Source organism: Maylandia zebra, linkage group LG11, assembly GCF_041146795.1.
Source record: "Maylandia zebra isolate NMK-2024a linkage group LG11, Mzebra_GT3a, whole genome shotgun sequence".
NCBI classification, from domain to species: Eukaryota; Metazoa; Chordata; class Actinopteri; order Cichliformes; family Cichlidae; genus Maylandia; species Maylandia zebra.
In genome coordinates, this window is record NC_135177.1 from 24,523,537 (window position 1) to 24,542,179 (window position 18,643).

The 18,643-nt window shown below is 39.7% G+C and overlaps 2 protein-coding genes across 5 annotated transcripts; both read left to right on the plus strand.

Annotated features, from left to right (window-relative positions):
• Window positions 1–245: 245 nt before the first annotated feature.
• usp5 (ubiquitin specific peptidase 5 (isopeptidase T)) lies at window positions 246–14,057 on the plus strand. Of its 4 annotated transcripts, none has more exons than XM_004550825.6 (20): window positions 246–524; window positions 1,084–1,212; window positions 1,316–1,379; window positions 1,482–1,609; window positions 2,813–2,958; window positions 4,045–4,229; window positions 4,339–4,433; window positions 6,742–6,935; window positions 7,158–7,229; window positions 8,008–8,095; window positions 8,256–8,381; window positions 8,662–8,815; window positions 8,953–9,115; window positions 9,208–9,296; window positions 10,579–10,764; window positions 11,077–11,220; window positions 11,312–11,454; window positions 12,126–12,276; window positions 12,411–12,495; window positions 13,220–14,057. In XM_004550825.6, exons 1-20 carry the CDS (start codon window positions 417–419, stop codon window positions 13,311–13,313), a joined length of 2,544 nt encoding a protein of 847 aa, XP_004550882.1. In that variant the 5' UTR covers window positions 246–416; the 3' UTR covers window positions 13,314–14,057. The 4 variants fall into 4 exon arrangements, with proteins under 4 accessions (XP_004550882.1, XP_004550881.1, XP_004550884.1 ...); XM_004550824.6 differs by having other exon boundaries at window positions 247–524; window positions 1,313–1,379; XM_004550827.6 differs by having other exon boundaries at window positions 247–524; window positions 10,579–10,707.
• Window positions 14,058–14,109: 52 nt separating this feature from the next.
• Window positions 14,110–16,766, plus strand: LOC101487258 (uncharacterized). Its single transcript, XM_004550828.4, has 6 exons — window positions 14,110–14,334; window positions 14,893–14,921; window positions 15,307–15,465; window positions 15,554–15,691; window positions 16,309–16,551; window positions 16,633–16,766. The coding sequence occupies exons 2-6, from the start codon at window positions 14,894–14,896 to the stop codon at window positions 16,743–16,745; spliced, it is 681 nt and encodes a 226-aa protein (XP_004550885.3). The 5' UTR covers window positions 14,110–14,334; window position 14,893; the 3' UTR covers window positions 16,746–16,766.
• Window positions 16,767–18,643: the final 1,877 nt, after the last annotated feature.

Genomic DNA, 18,643 nt, shown 5'->3' on the forward strand with positions numbered 1-18,643 from the left:
AATACAGATGTAAAACAACTTTGGTAGTTTGAAGTGAAACTAATAGTTGTTGGTTGTATTTTGAAGAAAGTAATCATTTCTTATAATTAATAAAGCACTAACGCACATTCACATTTTCATAAGGCGACTCGGCAGTGGAAATACCAAGTATAAAATAGTCGTTTTTGCATTACAAAAATGAGAACGCGTACCTATATCCTGTGGATTACGGTAATGAGCAGCAGCCACTCTGTGTGCGGGACTTCTTTACGGCCTTCCCTCAACACAAGGCAGCGTCTCATGATTCATTCAGGCAAACACAGGCAGCACAACACGGGCCAGACAACAGACGCGCTTCCGAGCCAGGGTATCAAGAGGCTGGGTGTCCAAACTCAGAGCAGGTGTCCCACTGCAAGGTGGAACTAGCGAGCTTCGTCATGGCGGACGTTGGTGAGCTTTTGATGTCGGTTTTGTCCACAATTCGGGTCCCGAAACCCGGGGACCGCGTCCACAAAGACGAATGCGCCTTGTCATTTTCCTCACCGGTGAGCCATTTTTCCTTTTGTAAATCAAAACTTCAGCCGATGGACAGTGTTGCTGTGTTGTATTCCCTTCCTCTTTCGTGATTCACACTAACGTAACGTTTTGCCAGTGCTGTCTCACTTTAATGCTCTGTTTTTCTACGTTTTCCCCATTTCAACTAACTAGCAGGTTAGCCTCAAGCTAAGCTAATAATGCAATGTAATGGAAACTTAGCGGCTATAGCTTGTTAGCTAGCTGTGTGGGTTTAATAACTGAGTAAGCTGTCAAACTAAGTCAGTCACAACTGTTACAGGACCATTGATTATGTAAATTTAACTTTGCTCAGTGTGTCACACTTAACAGACACTATTTTTCTGTGGACTTTAAAATAAACGAGCATTGCTTAACAGCAAAGGCTAGCAAATTGACAGGAGTGCTAGTTACTTTCACTGTAGCAACTGATGCTGTGACATGCTTAACTTATAGATCGCATCCAACTTTAATTTGCAAGTCTACTACAAGTGGTGCGAGATAAACAGAGAGGACAGTAAGCATTAAACACTGTCTGTGCTTCCTTTACAGGAGAGTGAAGGAGGCCTGTATGTGTGCATGAATAGTTTCCTGGGTTTGGGGAGTCAGTATGTTGACAGGCATCATGCTCGTACTGGTCAGAAGGCTTATTTGCACATCACCCGGACTCGTAAGGCCAAGGTGGGACACTTTATGGTTAAAATACGGTGATCTAAATTACATTTGTCTCTATCAGCACCATCCTTTTACATGTCCACTCACCTACTCTCAATGCCAACAGAAGGAAGATGATGGTAACTCTGGCTCTGGACACCCACCTAAGAAAAAGCCCACCAGACTGGCTATAGGTGAGTGCATAAGCATGCATGTATTTAAAGAAAAAAGGCTAACTGTATGGGTTTTTTTTCCTAGAGACATGCTTCCACCCTTGTTGTTTTTGTTCTTTTCAGGTATTGAAGGAGGGTTTGATGTAGAGCAGGAGCAATATGAGGAGGACGTAAAAGTGGTGATTTTGCCAGACAGGCAGGAGGTGACATCCGAGGACCTGGCCACCATGCCTGATGTCGTAAGAGAGCGGGTGAGAGGTCTTGTTTGTTTTCTAGTCTGTTCAGGTTTTCCCCAGGTTGTCTGTATGTCAGTAAACGGTAAGATAAGATGTGCTTTATTAATTTCAAATGTTGGAAATCTCCTTACTATATGCTCAGTTATCAAACAAGATACCTAATGCAAAATAATTATAATGCCACATCCTGTTTCACAGTGTGGCATGAAATAGGAAACCCATCCCTTTTCTTTGTTATTTATGTTCACATGTATTTTTTCCTCATCAAATTATAGTTAAAATGAAAGGAAATCCACTGATTTGTTTTTGAAAGTTGAATAAATCCATAATCTTTTAAAAGTCTTGCTATAATTTTGTTAAATAATACTGCACCAAGATTTTGACCAAAATAATCATTATGATTTTTACCATAATCACACAGCCTTACATTATCTTAGCAAACAAGTGAACCTTTTCAACAGTCCTTTAATACTAGAACTTGGGTGACATGCATATAGGTGTAGATTATGATTTATGGTTGATAAACGAGGCATTTTCTCTTGTTTCCCAATTGAGTTGGATGTGAGCACTCAACTGTGACACAGTCAGATTTAATGATAAGCAGTTTTTGAACACGTCAGCCCCTTAGTGCAAAGTGTGAGATCTCTGGATGCTCCTATGTGTAAATAGTGCAAATAATTGTCCAGAGAATTCACAGTGACAGTGGGCATGATGTGTCCTGCCCTCCACATGCTCTGCCTAGGCAGCTGTCTCGCCTAAACCTCACAAGAGTATTTCCAGTAGTGAGAACACGACCAGAGTGGATTATCTCAAGTTGCCTGCCTCACTTCAGACAATGTCCAGACCTGACTGCCAACATTTTCCAGAGTTCATGCTTTTTCTATTGTCAGTTATCAAGTATTTGAAGTTTTATCAAATCACTTAGATTGTAGGTGGTAAGATGTGTATTCTTTGAGTAATGTTTGGTTTATTGTTTTGAGCTGTATTTGTTACCATGGTGGAATAATTTCTGGTGTTGTTTCATGATACTTGCCTGTTTGTTTGTGTGCAGAGGATGCATAGTGCTGCTATATCATCTCTTTATCATCATCTAACCTTTTGCCTCCTTCCAGTCTGTTTGGGAATTTTCTTTTTCTTTAAAGAAAAATTTCTGTGCTTAAGAGCAAGTGGACTTCAAATGAGATTTTCTTGAAATTTGTCCCCCTGCTGTCCACCTAGGTGTCCCTGTCTATGGCGGGTATCATGGCAGCTGACTCGGTGTCTCATACCTTACAAGTTCAGCAGTGGGATGGAGAGGTGAGACAGGAGTCGAAGCATGCCGCTGACCTTAAACAGCTAGACAATGGAGTCAAAATCCCTCCCAGGTGAGGCCAAAGTTCTATTATTTAATAAACTTGCCGTGCAGCAGCTCACATATTCTCTTCAAATTTGATAAAAGATGTGCTGGCTGTTAGGGCTGGGCGATATGGCCTAAAATCCATATTGTGGTATAATTTGAATCCTGTGCGGTAATTATATATTGCGATATTCTTTTCATCTGTATATATTGATATGTCCAAATGACTGAACAGTATAGAATGTCATTTTAAGAACATTTATTGTGCAAACGTTTTTTTTGTTTTCTTATTAATTACAAAAATTTTCAAATAATTTTTAAGATATAACCGATCCTTTTCCAAACAATGTAACACAAAAATCTTAAATGACAAATAAAAATGAAGGTAAATGTGAAAAAATCTTTGAATAAAAAAATACAAGTAAAATATCAGTAAAACACTAAATTCTAAAATTATAGTTGTTTAAGATAAAGTGCAAATGTGCCTTTGGAAAAGATCAGTCTGTTGGTGTGTAGGGCCGTCTTTTGTCTTTCCACTTGACTGACTGGGCGTTTGTGGAGAGCGCAGTTTTTGGCTTTCCTCATATTCCAAAATGTTCTTCGCTGTTACTGTACCCGGCATAATTTGCAGATGATATTTTTCTGCTTAACATCCGGCTGCTTAAACCCAAACACGGTCCATATGACCGACGTCACACCAGTCCCCTTTATGATCACCTCCTCCTCCTCCTCCCCACCTTTAAGCTCCATGCTTGCAGCCGCTGCGATGCTTTTGACCAAAACAGGCGCAGCTTGATGACATTATCAACATGCGCTATCGCAGTAGAGCGGTATAGTCAAAATTGCTACCGTTGGCCAAATTCATAGCATTTTTACCGCCCTTCCCTACTGGCTGTCTATATGTACAAATCTTATGGAGTTGCCACAGGTGTATCTATTTTAGTCGAGATACTGCCTTTCTACATTTAGAATCCACTGATTCAATATTGATCCTGTTCCCGTTTCAGTAATACATCGTAAAAGAGAGAATGTTGTCATTTAAGCTCTATAAAGGCCTGTTATCTTTATATCAGAAAGTGTGTTTATTGGAGGCTTTCTCTTCTGTCTGTCGTAGTGGCTGGCGGTGTGAGGTGTGTGACCTCCAGGAGAACATTTGGATGAACCTGACGGATGGCAAAGTTCTGTGTGGCCGCAGGTACTTTGATGGCTCAGGAGGCAACAACCATGCTCTGCTCCACTACCAGGAGACCGGTTACCCACTTGCTGTCAAACTCGGTACCATCACTCCTGATGGCGCTGGTAAGCGAAAAAACAATTTGATAGTAATTGGTTTCTGTTAATTAAATTTTTTTTACAGAGCTTATGCATGTGTCTGAAGCTCTGTCCCTGTGCTGTTTTGTTTTTCCAGATGTGTATTCCTATGATGAGGACGACATGGTGCTCGATTCCAAGTTACCAGAGCACCTGGCTCACTTTGGTATTGACATGATGACCATGGAGAAAGTAAGTTTTATTTTTCTGCTGATTTTATTTTGGATTTGTTCACTTATCGACCAATGCAAGTTGAGAGCTGTCATATTTCTTCCTGGTTTTTAATGTTATGCATTAGATCAAGGTCGTGTAGATAGAAGTATTGATCAGTCTGCTGCTTTATGATTGGAGTGTTGTAAATTTAGACAGGGATATGGGACTTTTTTTTTTTTCCCCCCCTTTCTGTTTGCAGACATCCAAATAATGGTGGTGTCTACTTTTGTCTGTTAGATAGCCATTGATTGTATGGTGTTGCAAAAATTAAGGTCTAAAAAAGTCGCACTGCTACTGAGCTGAAGATACTTAAAAAAGATACTTCTCTTATTGAATATCTCACCCCCTTCTCATCTGGTTTTCATTTATTACTGCTTTTGTTTTTCGTTAACTACATATTATGTTGTTCTTAATATAATAGTGCTTTAATATAATTATTACTGCTTATCATATCGATCTGCTTCCTTTTTTTCTGCAACACCTGTTTCCTCTTTGAATCCCTGCTGTCTTTTATTTCTTGGCCACCTGCTTCCCCTCTTATGCAGAGTGCAGTCTACACAGCTGTCTTGTCTAAGATGTCTGTACCTCTCACTGTGTACTCTAATGTTATTTCTTTTCTTGCTGATGTTTTTCTGTACACACCTAATGATGCTGCACAGCCGAGGAGGTGAAAGAATTGTGGGATAGTAAAGCAGAAGACAGAATACAGCAGTTAGTTGTATATTATAGTGTCTTGTCTGCCTGCCTGGTGTCATTAATGAGTCATACTGCCTAATCTCGTTTATCAGTTTTCTTAATATAAAAACTTTTCTTTAAGCTTTTATATTAAGCTTCTTGCAAAGCATTTTGCTTTCTTACGCAACATATCTTCCCTTTACTTGTAAGATAAGATACTTTGTTTATCTTAAGTTGAGAAGTTATGGCAGCACAAATATTAAAGATATAACATGCTTAAAGTGGAATAAGATAAACTGGCTCAATGAGGCAAAAAATAAACATGCAAACAATCAAAATTAAATTTTGGGGAGCATCAATGAATAAATATCTAAATAAAAGCTTGGATTACACAATTTGTTTCTTATGAGGAAATCATCTTAGGTTAAAGTTCTGCATCATAAACCAAACAATATTGAACTGTGTCATTGTTCTGTTGCAATACCCAATTTCAGCCAGACTTGGCTTGTTGGTCAGATTGCCTCATATCTGGCTAGAATACTTCGGTAACAGAGAAGGTCATGGTTGACTTGATGATTGTGAGGGGCCCGGGTTGTATGGCTGCTAAACAAATACAAGTCATCAACCCTTTACTGAGCTTGACAGTTGGAACGAGATGTTTGTGCTGTTTGGTTTTCTCAGTATGTGGTGCTGTGTATTACAGTCAAGCATGTCCTCTTTGGTCTGATCTATCCAAAGGAAATTGTTTCAGCACTCTTGTGACTAGTTCAGATGCAACTTTGCAAACCTAAGCCACGATGCTGTGTTTTTTAAGCGAGATTTTTTTTCTCCTGGAAACCTTTAAAAACAAGCCATAGATTTTCTAATCATGAAATCAATGAAATTTAATGAAATTTAATGTTTAACACACTGAGGCCTGTACAATCTGAGATGCAGCATTTGAGTTTTTGGGGCCTCTGAGCATTATGTGGCCTGACCTTCAGGTGACTGCCTACAAATTGTAAAATCTTCTGATTTTATAGAGCTGGTCAATGAGAATCTGTTACTGTTACCGATCTGTTACTGATAATCAGTTAATCGATTAAACCCTCTTAATTACTATGGAAGCAGTAAGGGTATGCTTAGTTTTTAATTGGACTGCATAGAGTCTTGTATTTAAAATTTTTAATTTGAGTGAAAATTAGCAACAGCTCTAAACTCTGTGTAGCACATCAGTTTCTTGCTTCGCATTAGAACTAACTTAAATTGCATTGTCCCTTTTAAATAAATAATGAAATGAAATTCATAGTCATTTGGATGGCCTCTGTGTTAACTGATGGAGCAGTCGGTGTAGTGATTCAAACTGAATTCATACAGCAACAGCAGGTGCTGCTGGCCTTGGCAAGTAATATGAATGTATTCTTCAGCTAACAGTTCAGTATTTAGGCCACAGAAGCGTTTCTCCACATGGTGTAAACCGATGTTTCATTCACAAACAGTGCAGTCCCTACACTTTTCTAAACCACTCAGATTAACTGAGCTCTGCCTGAAAAGTCCGGAAGCCAGATACAGTCCAGTCCAGGTAGTGTGATTGCAGCCACCATACTTACTGCATTGACTTTTCTGCTTTCAGACTGAGAGGACAATGACAGAGCTGGAGATTGCTGTGAATCAGCGTGTGGGAGAGTGGGAGGTGATCCAGGAGTCGGGGACCACCCTGCGCCCCCTGTTTGGCCCCGGCCTGACTGGCATGAAGAACCTGGGAAACAGCTGCTACCTCAATTCTGTCATGCAAGTGCTCTTCACCATCCCAGACTTCCAGAGCAAGTCAGTAACCTCCTTTTTTTTTTTTTTTTTTTTTTTTTCTTTCTTTGAAACAGTCACCATCCAGCTGTGTCCAGCATGTTATTTCTTATAGCAAACTGAAATAAAAATATTGCTTTTTAGTCAATATTCACCTAAAAGGTGAAAATTTGTCTGATACTTTGCATTAACATTTAAGATGAATCCAAAGAATTTCCTTCAAGCTTTTCTGTCCGTGCCTCGCAGGTACGTGTCTAATATCGACAAGATAATTGATGAAGCACCGAGCGACCCAACCCAGGACTTCAAAACCCAAGTGTGAGTTTCCTCATTTTAAACTACAAGCTTTTGTGTAATTATTAAATGTCCTCATTTGTACTGCAGGAGAGGGAAAGCGACTCTTTTTAAAATGTTAGACATGTTTTCGTGCTACCTTAGTTTTCATGCACATGTATTTACATACACACATATGGCTTTCTGATATTGGTGTCACACACAGTAGAATCAAATAAGCCATCTGCATAAATATACACAGGCACATTTACAGTGTGCCAGCTGTCAGCCACGAACCCAATTATTGTGTGCTTTTCTGGCAGCTGCATTTTCAAGTGTGATAATTGTCTTTTAATGTGTAAATACTGCCTTTCTCTTTTGAAAGGCGCTATTTTTAGACAGACTTACATCGACACCTGTTTGCTGTTATTTCGATAGCACAGCAGAAAATCAACTAAAGAGCCTCGCTTCAGAAAAAAAAGAAAAATCCATTATTGTGAAAACAGAAGGTCGACACAGCTCATGTAACTTGACTCTTTATCAACAGTTTGATATAATAAGATTAAGTCTACTTGCTACCTAATTTTCTTGTTTTCATTAAACTCATATCTACTTTATTGTAAACAATCTCTGCTTTTCAGTAGCTGCGCAGCGACCTTTCAACACAGATAATAATATCAGCTCCATGATTAGATTTTCCAGATTGTTATTTGAAATAAAAATGTAAAAAATACATCTTGGTCCATATTTAAATCCACCTTCTGCATGAGGCTCTGGCATCCCGTTGGATGTGCATCTTGTCAGCTTTGTTTGTTTATTACAGAGCCAAGCTTGGTTATGGTCTGCTGTCAGGAGACTATTCCAAACCAGTACCAGACCCAGGAGAGGAAAATGGTGCAGCTGAACCCAGGGTAAGCAGAAGGAATCAGTCATACTGGATCCAAAAAACTAGGTTTAAAAAAATATCCGTCCCTTATGCTGGGATTATCGCTCAGAAGTGAGTGAGACTATAGTACAACCAATGATGACTCCCACAACTGAGAAATCCTTCTTCTCCGGCTTTGCTTTCAGGGAGACCAAATCGGAATAGCACCGCAAATGTTCAAAGCACTTGTCGGGCGGGGCCACCCGGAGTTCTCCACCAATCGACAACAGGATGCTCAGGAGTTTTTATTGCACTTCATAAACATGGTGGAGGTAAAGTATCACTCTCATTGTATTTTCTTATTTGTTTGTTTGTTTTTTGGCCTTTTTCAACATTATTGGATAGACACAATGAAGAGAGGACAGGAAAGTGGGGGCAAAGAGAAGGGGGAAGACATGTGGCGAGGGGCCGCAGGTCGAACTCGAATACAGGCCGGCCGCCCTCAGCCGTGTGGCATGTGGTCGCCCGCTCAAAGCACTGAGCTAAAGTCTTTTACTTTTACATTTTTTCCTTATTATTTTGTTTTAAATGTCCATTTTCTTCATCCTACAGAGAAACTGCCGCTCTGGGTCCAACCCGTCTGAAGCCTTCAGGTTTCTGGTGGAGGAGCGGATTGTGTGTCAGCAGACACAGAAGGCCAAATACACACAGCGGGTGGATTACATCGTCCAGCTGCCCGTGCCCATGGACCAGGCTACCAACACAGGTGAGCAGCGGATGAGGACATTCTCTGCAACGTTAACATTTAGTTCTTTCCAGGTATTTAGACTTGAGCATTTCATTAAAGAGAAACCCGTTGTTGTTATTATTATTATTATTATTATTTTATTTTTTAAATAACAGAAGAGCTTCAGGAGGCTGAGCGCCGCCGTGAGGAGGGGGACTCGTCAGCTCCGACAGTGCGTGCACAAATCCCCTTCACAGCGTGCATGGCGGCTCTCAGCGAACCAGAGATCCTCACGGACTTCTGGAGCTCGGCTGTTCAAGCAAAAACTACTGCTACCAAGTATGAAGAGAGACGCCCTCATAATGGAAGTAGTGAACTGGAACAGATTTTAAAAGATCTTTAGTAATGACAGCCTTTCTCTCATTTATCAGAACGACCCGCTTTGCCTCTTTCCCCGACCACCTGGTTATCCAGATTAAGAAATTCACTTTTGGTCTTGACTGGGTGCCTAAAAAACTGGGTGAGCAAAGATATGGTTACATTTTTGTTTTGAAAACATGTTGTTTTTTTTTTTGTTTTTTTTTTTTTCTTCTTTATAAATTTCTGTGTACAAAAATGCACGCCAGAGGGGTTTACTATGAATCAAGTTTGTTGTATCCAGGCTGTCTTTGAGTTAATTGGCTTAACAAAGCATAAAACTCAAGTAAGGGATTAGGGGTATGAACGCTTTGTGAAAGTAGGTGTTTGAAAAGTATTTTACCTTTTTATTTTTTATTTTTTTAGCCGAACTGAGTGTCACCTGCTTCAGTCAGACCTTATTAGAAAAAGAGGTGATGGAGATCCTACAAAAATAGGCTGTTTATTTAAAAAAAAACAAAAAAAACATTAAATGTAATAAGCCTATGCTGGTGCTGCAAAATAAAATAAGAGAGCAATGCTACATTGTTGAGATTTCAAAGGCCGTCCATACATCTGTTCATCCCTCCTATGTGAAGTCATGTTATGGTAGTGGCAGGCTAACCAGGGTATTCCAGATGTCCTTCTTCCCAGCAACACTTTCCAGTTCTTCTTTAGTGATCTGGAAGTGTTCGTAGGCCATATGATATATACTGCTTCCAGTTAGCTCTTGGTCTACTACGGGGTCTCCTCCCAGCTCGACGTGAAACTAACTCAGCTGGTTCCTTTAAACACGAAGGAGATCCTTCTGGATGTCTGAGCTCCTAACCCTGCAGACAAAACTCATCATTTGATCTTTACACAAAACCCATAACTCATAACAGTAGTACGAGACAGTGCCTACATTACTACTGACCCCTCATCACTTGTGAATGGGAACACTGTCGCCACTCTGAGGATGAGGGAGTGCAGTGTTTTTTTTTCTTTTGTTTTTTTTCTTTTGTTTTTTTGTTTTGTTTTTTGTTTTTGTTTTGTTTTTTGTTTTGTTTTTTGTTTTGTTTTGGTTTTTTTGTTTTTTGTGGGGGAGTGGTTGTCTGTTTGTTATTGTTTTCAAATACTTGCTGCTTCCATGCTTCTGTGTAAAACAATATTTAAAAATTGTAGATGTGTGACATTTAAAATTTTGCAAAAAAATGCTTAAATTATTTTGATTACTGAAACTGAGATTTCTCACTAGGGAACAACCACCACAACATTGCAAACTGCAATAAAATCAAAATATATTGTTTAAAAAAAACAACAACCCACACATTATTAGCCATTGACAGGAAGTTGACATTTTGAAATGTACTTGATGATGAGTGACTTCAGGTGGTTTGTAATGGTGTGACTTTTCTCTGATGCAGACGTGAGCATCGATGTTCCTGATACTCTGGACCTGAGCGGGCTACGTGCAACTGGCCAGCAGCCAGGGGAGGAGCTTCTGCCAGAGGTGGCCCCGCCCCCACTCATGACACCAGATGTGGAGGTTAAAGGTATCCTGGGTTCCCATGGCAACGAGGAGGACGACTCGCTCTACTCCCCACTGCTGTGTCAGTCTGTCATTTCTGCTCTTTCCCTCCTCCCTCTCACTCATTCGCCCACCTTTGTTTCCTTCTGTTCTTTTTTTTTTCTGCCTTTTCTGTTCTCACGCGTCCTTCAGTTGCCTTTTTAAAAAACATTTTTTGGTTCAAAACAAGGTTTTGGTTTGGTTTCTTTCTGAGCATCAGTTTAAGTTTACATTAATATAAGTTACAACATTTCATTTTCGAAATTTTTTTTTTTTTTTTTTCCTTTTGTAAATCTTGTGCTGTTGTACCAAAAACGACATCCAAGTAATTCAGCTGTTTTCAACTCTCTCTTAGCTCCAGTCCTCGATGACTCCACTGTGTCCCAGTTATGTGAAATGGGATTCCCACTAGAGGCCTGCAGGAAAGCGGTGTATTACACGGGGAACACTGGAATTGATGCTGCCATGAACTGGACCATGAGCCACATGGATGATCCAGGTGTGTAGACCAACAGTGATTTGCCAAAAATCAAACCATCTCACCATGACTGTTGCTTTTCACATCTTCTTTTACTTCTGATTGGCTGCAGACTTTTCTGCCCCCTTGGTGTTGCCTGGCTGCAGCTCTGGACCTGGAACCACACCCACAGAGAGCCTGTCTGAGGAGCACCTGGCGACCATCGTCTCTATGGGCTTCAGCCGAGACCAGGCAACCAAAGCACTTCGAGCAACGGTCAGATTTTTTTTTCTCTCTTAAAGGGCTTGAGCCTTAAAAGAGGGGATTTTCTTAATAACATCTGAGGCACACAGTTTCTGCTGTCTCCTTTTTAATCAATGAGAAGAAAGTTAGATTACAGAGAGAGGGAGGATGAACTCAGGGCTGCAACAAGTGCAGTAGTAAGTAACATCTGTAGTATATAAAAACACCAGACCAAAGCTGCCTACATGCAGCATGAAAGCTGTAGCTTGACATTACATGATCTATCTGTCTTGGGGTGGGACATAAGGTATTGTTTGAAGTTCACTGACACACCTTGATTGTGAGCACTTGGTTGGATCGATCTTCCTCCCTCTTCAGGGACTCCTGAAAGATTCTTGTAAATGGTGACGTAGTTCTGACATTACCTCATATAGCTTAGCCTACCTAAAGGTGTTTGGCACACATTTGAGCTTCGGGAGATGGTTGATGACTCGGAGTGCAGCCAAACACAGCAGCTACTTCTCCCCAGAGCAAATACTAACAGCGTGTTAAGAAATCTTTCTGTGCTGCTCCTGTCCTCTAATGGTCTTTCATCAGCTGTCTTTGCTCTCTAACAGTTAGACTCTTGGAAGTATTTGTGATCAACAGAGACTCAGCTTTAAGCTTAGAAAGTATTTGACTCTTGACTGGTGTTTGTCACACAGAGTAACGTCCTGGACCGGGCAGTAGACTGGATCTTCTCTCACCTGGATGACCTGGAGTCCATGGATGTGTCTGAAGGAGGGCGCTCAGCTGCAGAGAGCGAGGGTGGCAGGGATCCTCCACCTGGACCCCGCGTCAGAGACGGACCAGGAAGTAAGTCCATAGGAGGAGACGGAAAGAGGAGAAATAATCTTTATAATCAGATTGTCTGCTCACGTTAGTTTAGACTATGTTAATAAAGTGCTTTAATGTGTTACAGTCAATCTATTTTTCTCTTGTTTGTCCAGAATATGAGTTGTTTGCATTCATCAGTCACATGGGGACGAGCACCATGTGTGGCCATTACGTTGCCCACATCAAGAAGGACCAGCAGTAAGTATTTTAGACACATTGAGGTTCGAGACGGTGGTTCCTAACATTTCTCATGAGTCTCTTTCTGCTGCGTATTCAGAACTTTTGCTCAAACACGATCAGTTCCAGTTCCTTAAAATGTAATTTCATACTTTTTCAGATTAGCTCAGCCAGTCTTTCATGTTCTTATTGGCTTTTACAAGACTTCTTGTTGTTTAAGGAATATTTCACAGTTTTGGTTGGAAATTTAAAATCACCTGTCATAACAATAAAAATACCGCAACAAAATAACTGTGATTTACTGCATTCATGTCCCCACTTGCACAAAGAAATTCCTGAAGAACTTTTTATTAAATGTGCTTCCTGGTCCCTGAATTTAATTTATTTTCTAGTGCAGGCTAAACATCTGTAAAGAATTGCATTGAAATGATAAAGTAGCTTCAGCAGGGGGCACCATACTCCACATCTACTCTGACAAAACTCATTTCATGGCTGCTGATGTGCACGGTCTGATGTGTTAATCTGTCAAAGAAGTGAAGGTTTGAAGGATTTATATCCATCTGTCACCAACATAACTAAAGGAAAAATGTTTGTTTCATGTCTGAATAATGAAAATGGATCAATTTCTACTGACTACCTGCTTTAATGTGTTATTATGACATCTGTACCTGAGTTGTTCATTTGGAGGCAGCAGGTGCTGTTAAACAGGCCTTTGTAAACTGCATTTTCTCTTTGTGTCTCACAGATGGGTGATCTTCAATGATCAGAAGGTGTGCGCTTCAGAGAAGCCTCCCAAAGACCTGGGATATCTCTACTTCTACCGCAGGGTGGCTGAATGAAGCAGAGCAGCGTTACACTTTAGGTGAACGAGAAGATACGTGAACGCTAACAAACACCCATGACAAAATTCATAGTTGCACTCCACCAAGCTCTTGCAAAAGTCCTGGCACGCTTCACAACTGACAAAAGTGTAAATAAGTCTCTCAGTTTGCGTATTACACACTCAATTAATTGGTGCAGATGTACAGATGAGATGTTGGGCTGATATTTTTCTTGAAATCCTCTGATTACAAACCACAGGTCTGTTCAGAGAGCAGGTTTGGTTTGTTTCCTGGGCCTTGATGATCGGTCAGCCATCTGTTCAAGTTTAACTCGCAAATGATTTCAGAAAACCTGCTTCAGGGAACAAGTCCCAAACATTAGCGACTTTGAGTCCCTTCACTTGTTTTGTTAACCCCGACTATTGATTTCCACTGCCATCAGTAGTCACTGCCGCCTCCGGTCCCCTCTTCTTTCATTGGATGATTGCAGCTTGGTGTCATCACTCCTCTACCTGTTAGTGAGGACAAAAGAGTTAAACACCCACAATAAGAGAAAATGTCAGTGAATAAAAAAAGAATAAAAACAAATGTGTGTTACAAAAAGGAAAAGCACCAAATCAGCTTGTTTTCCTTCAGTTTGGTGAGGGTGATATCTGGGTGATTCTTGTTTTATTTTGTTTTTATTTTTGAACAGAAATGCTTTGTTACTTCTGCTGTGGCAAATAAATAATTGTCTTTCTGTCAAATAAAGTGTGGTCTGTCCTTTTGCATTATGCAGCTTCTCTTTTTTATTTTCACATCCTGATTACAGACAAAAGTATGATGAACTGCCGTTTTCTGGTGACAAATGTGCAGTTTAAGCATTTATAACTTGGGTTTAGAGTGACTTAAACTGCACCCACCACTACCAAAGAATGGGTTTCTCTTCAGATGCTCTCAAACCTCTTTAGTATTTTTGTCTTTGTGCTCATGTTGTTGAAGTGAAGCACAGAGAGGATTCATTAACTGCTAAAAGACACAGAACGTGCTCAGAATTAAGGTAAGTGCTCAACCTTTTATTTAATTAACCCCAATTAAATCTCATTTTCAACCCTGGTGCATATAGATGGTTTAATATTTGAGGGTAAAAGACTTAAGTTGTAAATCTATGTTTTTGTCAGTTATGGGGAGTAAACACAAAATATCTTCAAATGATCCAAACTAGTTTCATGTATAGCTCTAGATGAGTTTTGGCATTCTTTGATGTAAATGCGATTTTATTTTATGAGAATTTGACTCTCACTTTACTCAATTTTAACCTTCTTTTTAAAAGCTGCTCCTTTCTGCTGAACATACGAAGTTGAAGCAGTTTTATAGGAAACAGTTTAAATATTGTTTCAGACAAACTAAAAGCCACAAAGAGGTTTTTTTTTTTTTTTTTTTTTTTTTTTTTTTACTACAAGATTAATATTTTTAATAAGTGACACAGGATGGAAGTAGATCAGAGGGTGTGGTGGTTTCTTAGTAGAAACTCTGTGGCCATGTATGAAGTGACATGTTCATGTTTAATTTGTTTCATAGTTTAATCTCAACGGTAAAACATTTTTTAAACCCTCAGAATGAAGATGCCGGTGTGGTTTGTGTTTGGTGAGTAAAGATACTTCTGGAAAAATACTGTGAAGGCCTGAACAGACTGAAAGTGATGTCTCAGCAGTGAGAAGGGCATGAAGGAAAAGTGAAGCTACAGAATAATGAGTCACAATGGGAAAGAAGAGGGCAGTGGTCACTTCGGTGGCCATCACCTTTTAAATTGTTCCCGTTTTGGAAGTTGCCTTTCTGGTGTTTCTCATGTCGTTTTGATTTGGACCAAAGCTGGTGAAATGGCTTCAAAATGATTTTTGCTTTCAAACGGGACAGATTAAAGTTTAACTGACTTCGTTATACTGGGATTGTCAAGTGTTCCCTTAATATTTTGAGCATTTTTGATGTAACTAAGCAGAGTGTTTGTTGACTCCATTTGTCTTCTTTTCAGTGCTGGGTGCACTCTCTGCTGCAGGTGAAGTTTTTGTTGCAAAAGTCGGGGGGAAAGTCACATTGAAGTGTGGGGTCAGCAGCTACACACGCTCTCTGCGGTGGCATCATGGAAATGACTTTCTTCATAGTGTTGATCAGAGAGGCTTCCCTCGCAAAGGTACTTTAGTATCTCGGAATACTTAACAGTAAACATCAGTATGTGATGATTACATTATATTAGAACATATTTTTATTTTCTGTGTTAGGCAGTGCTGAACTTGTGCAGAGGTCAGTCGTGAGACTGACGAATCTGGAAATCTCCAGTGTGAGAGAAACAGATGCTGGACGGTTCACATGTTCGGCAGATTGGACACGTCATGAACATACACTTTCTGTGTTCTCAGGTAAACAGTTGTGCGATTTACTCTTGTAGGTCAGTTATAATGGAAAATAATATACATCAATTTAAAATCTACTTTTTACAAGTGTATACACACACACACACACACACACACACACACACACACACACACACACACACACACACACACACACACACACACAGGAACATTCTAGCAATTTTACCATGATTTTTAGGGGACAATTCAAAGTAGCAGAGAGCAAAATCCAGATTACAGTACTGAAAGTTCAAGTCTTGAAACCATAGAGTCCTACATTTCCCATAATCCAACATCCATCACAAACACATAATTTCCTGTTAAATGTTTGTACTCCATACGAACATCATCACCTCTGTTCAGGGACTCGAGGTGGGCAGGGATGGGGATGGCAGATGTTTAAATTAACTTAGTTTAAAAAGCTTGTACAATCTGGCCTACAGTGTTATACAGTGCAGAAATAAAGGTTACCATTTTTCCACTTAGTTGTAGTAAACTATCATCTTTTTCTGATGTTATGAAGGTTTTTCATGTGTATAATGAATTTGGATCAAGTCCCTTGTTCATCATGGCCTCCTCTCTCTCTTTATGCTTCTCACTGTGTCCTCACCTCCTGCTGACAGTGTCGGTCTCTGTCACTCCCTCTGCTGATCTCCTGCTGGGCAGCGAGGCAACGCTCCAGTGTGACGTGAAAGGTGTCATTGAAGGTTGTGAAGTGAAGTGGAGGAGCCCAAAGGTAGATTCACCCGAGTGGTCACCAACAGCTCAACTCAAACCTGTAACAAGCTCACATAATGGGACCTGGCAGTGTATCATCACCTGTGGCAGCAATCAGCTTAGTGAGCATCTGACCATCACAGTCCAAGGTAATACACAGATACTGGAAATGAAGACTCCTGTATTCCATTGTGATCAAAAGAAAAACAAACGTGTGTTTTCCTTTCCAGAGCCGCCTCCTACAACATCAACAACAACAGCTTCACTGTGCAGCTCGAAGGATAGCCCAAAGACCACCTTTGCCATTGTGTGCTCAGTTTTGCTTTCCTACTTCCTGCTGTGATTAATAAATAATTGTTTTTATGTCAAACTGTGTTCTTATGTGTTCATTATGAATTTCCTAAGTTTTTTTCTTATTCTACATAACTATATTAAAAGAGGCAAAATCTACTCAAAATTAAGGGCACAACCTACATTTTAATAGAGGTAATATTTAATTTAATGTGACTATCCTGAAAACACTTTGGACTGTTTTAGAACAGAAATAAATTACTGGCCGAGCCACCAGTTTCAGAACAGACTGAATATTTAACGTCTTTCATGAATAGATCCATGTAAGGAGTCTTAAGCTAGAAGCTTTTAAACAAGAAGAAACATCTGTCAGACAATCTGAGGATGAGATCAGGCACAGTTAATGCATCACTAATATAAGTATTTCCATCACAAGTACACAAGGAAAAAATAAGAACTTCTTAATTATTGTGTTTGTCATAATTCTGACTTCAGTTTTGTTAAAGCTATTCTACTCCTCAAGTGAAGCTGGATAAGTATAAACATCTACCTTACCTGGGAGGCTGGCCCAGCTAGTATACTATGAACCTCGGAATTGTGGCCCTTTATATACACAGTGGCACGCACACACTATGGAGGGTATGGCCCAGTATGGTTCTCCTTAGGTCTAGTTTTAAATAAAATAGTTCCAGTTCATTTCTCTGGAAAATGTTCCCTAAACTTGATTGATTTATTTCTGGTGCACAATCTGCTGCCTGACTGCAGATAATTTATAAAGTAATAAATAGACACCGTTGAGACAACAGCCTAAATGTGAAGCAAGAAAGTGTTTCTGCACAACTGCATACATTCATTTACTTTGCACTTTGAAGAACATGCCTCTGCATCTCAGGAGCTTTATGTGGTGAGGTGAGGGGCAGGAAGTTGATTTACTTAATGCATAACAGAATACATAAGTCATGCATGGGAAACTAACATTTATTATTGTATCTGTATTTTGGATTAAACAGGCTCTGGGGTTTTAGTTTATAAAACATTGTTTAGGGTCATTGTATGAATGTATAAAAACATTTATTTAAAAAATCCAGTAAATTTTCATTTCAACTGATTTCAATAAACTTAATATTTTACAGTGTACTTATGTAACAAATCTACATGGAAACTTTACATCAAATAAAATACTTTAGGGAGAAATAATACTGATCAGTCTGAAAGCTCACTCTCTAGAAGCCACAAACAGTCACTGCACAGGACACCATCAGCGCTTATGCGGGAAATTTGGTAGCATCATTATATTCACATCAAACACTCTGATCTATGGTCTTCCCAGATGATAAGAAATAAACGATGCAATAAATAACCCTAGGATATCATTTGTAAACTAAACTTCTGTTAAAAGGATTTATTTATTAAAGTTTTTATAAGGAAATTGTGGAATTTATGACTGAAGTTATGCAGTTTAATCAATGAGTGTGATGATTAATTTCCAGACTAGGCTAAATTTACACATATGTTAGATTAATTTTAAAACTTCGGCTCAACCATCCAAAGTAATGAACAATGGACAAAAGAGGTGAAGAAGAGAGTAAGGGCAGGGTGGAGCAGCTGAAGGCAAGAGTGAGGGATAATTTGTGACAGAAAGACAGCAGCAAGAGTGTAAGGGAAGGAAAGGCAGAGCCTAAGTTGTTAAGATTTTCATTGGGAGTGACCAGAATGGACAAGATTCTGATCCATTCTGAGGGGCAGCTCAGATCCAGTGGTTTCAAGACACAGTTGTTGGGACAGGGGAGGATGCTGAGGGTGAGACGGGAGTAAATCATGTGCTGCGGGCTGTACGACAAAATGAACAATCCAATCTCAGCAGCTCCTCTTCGGCCATCATAATCTTGAATCTTTACTGTATACAGATGTTTCAGTGCATCACTCTATTACAAGGAGACTGGATTGTTC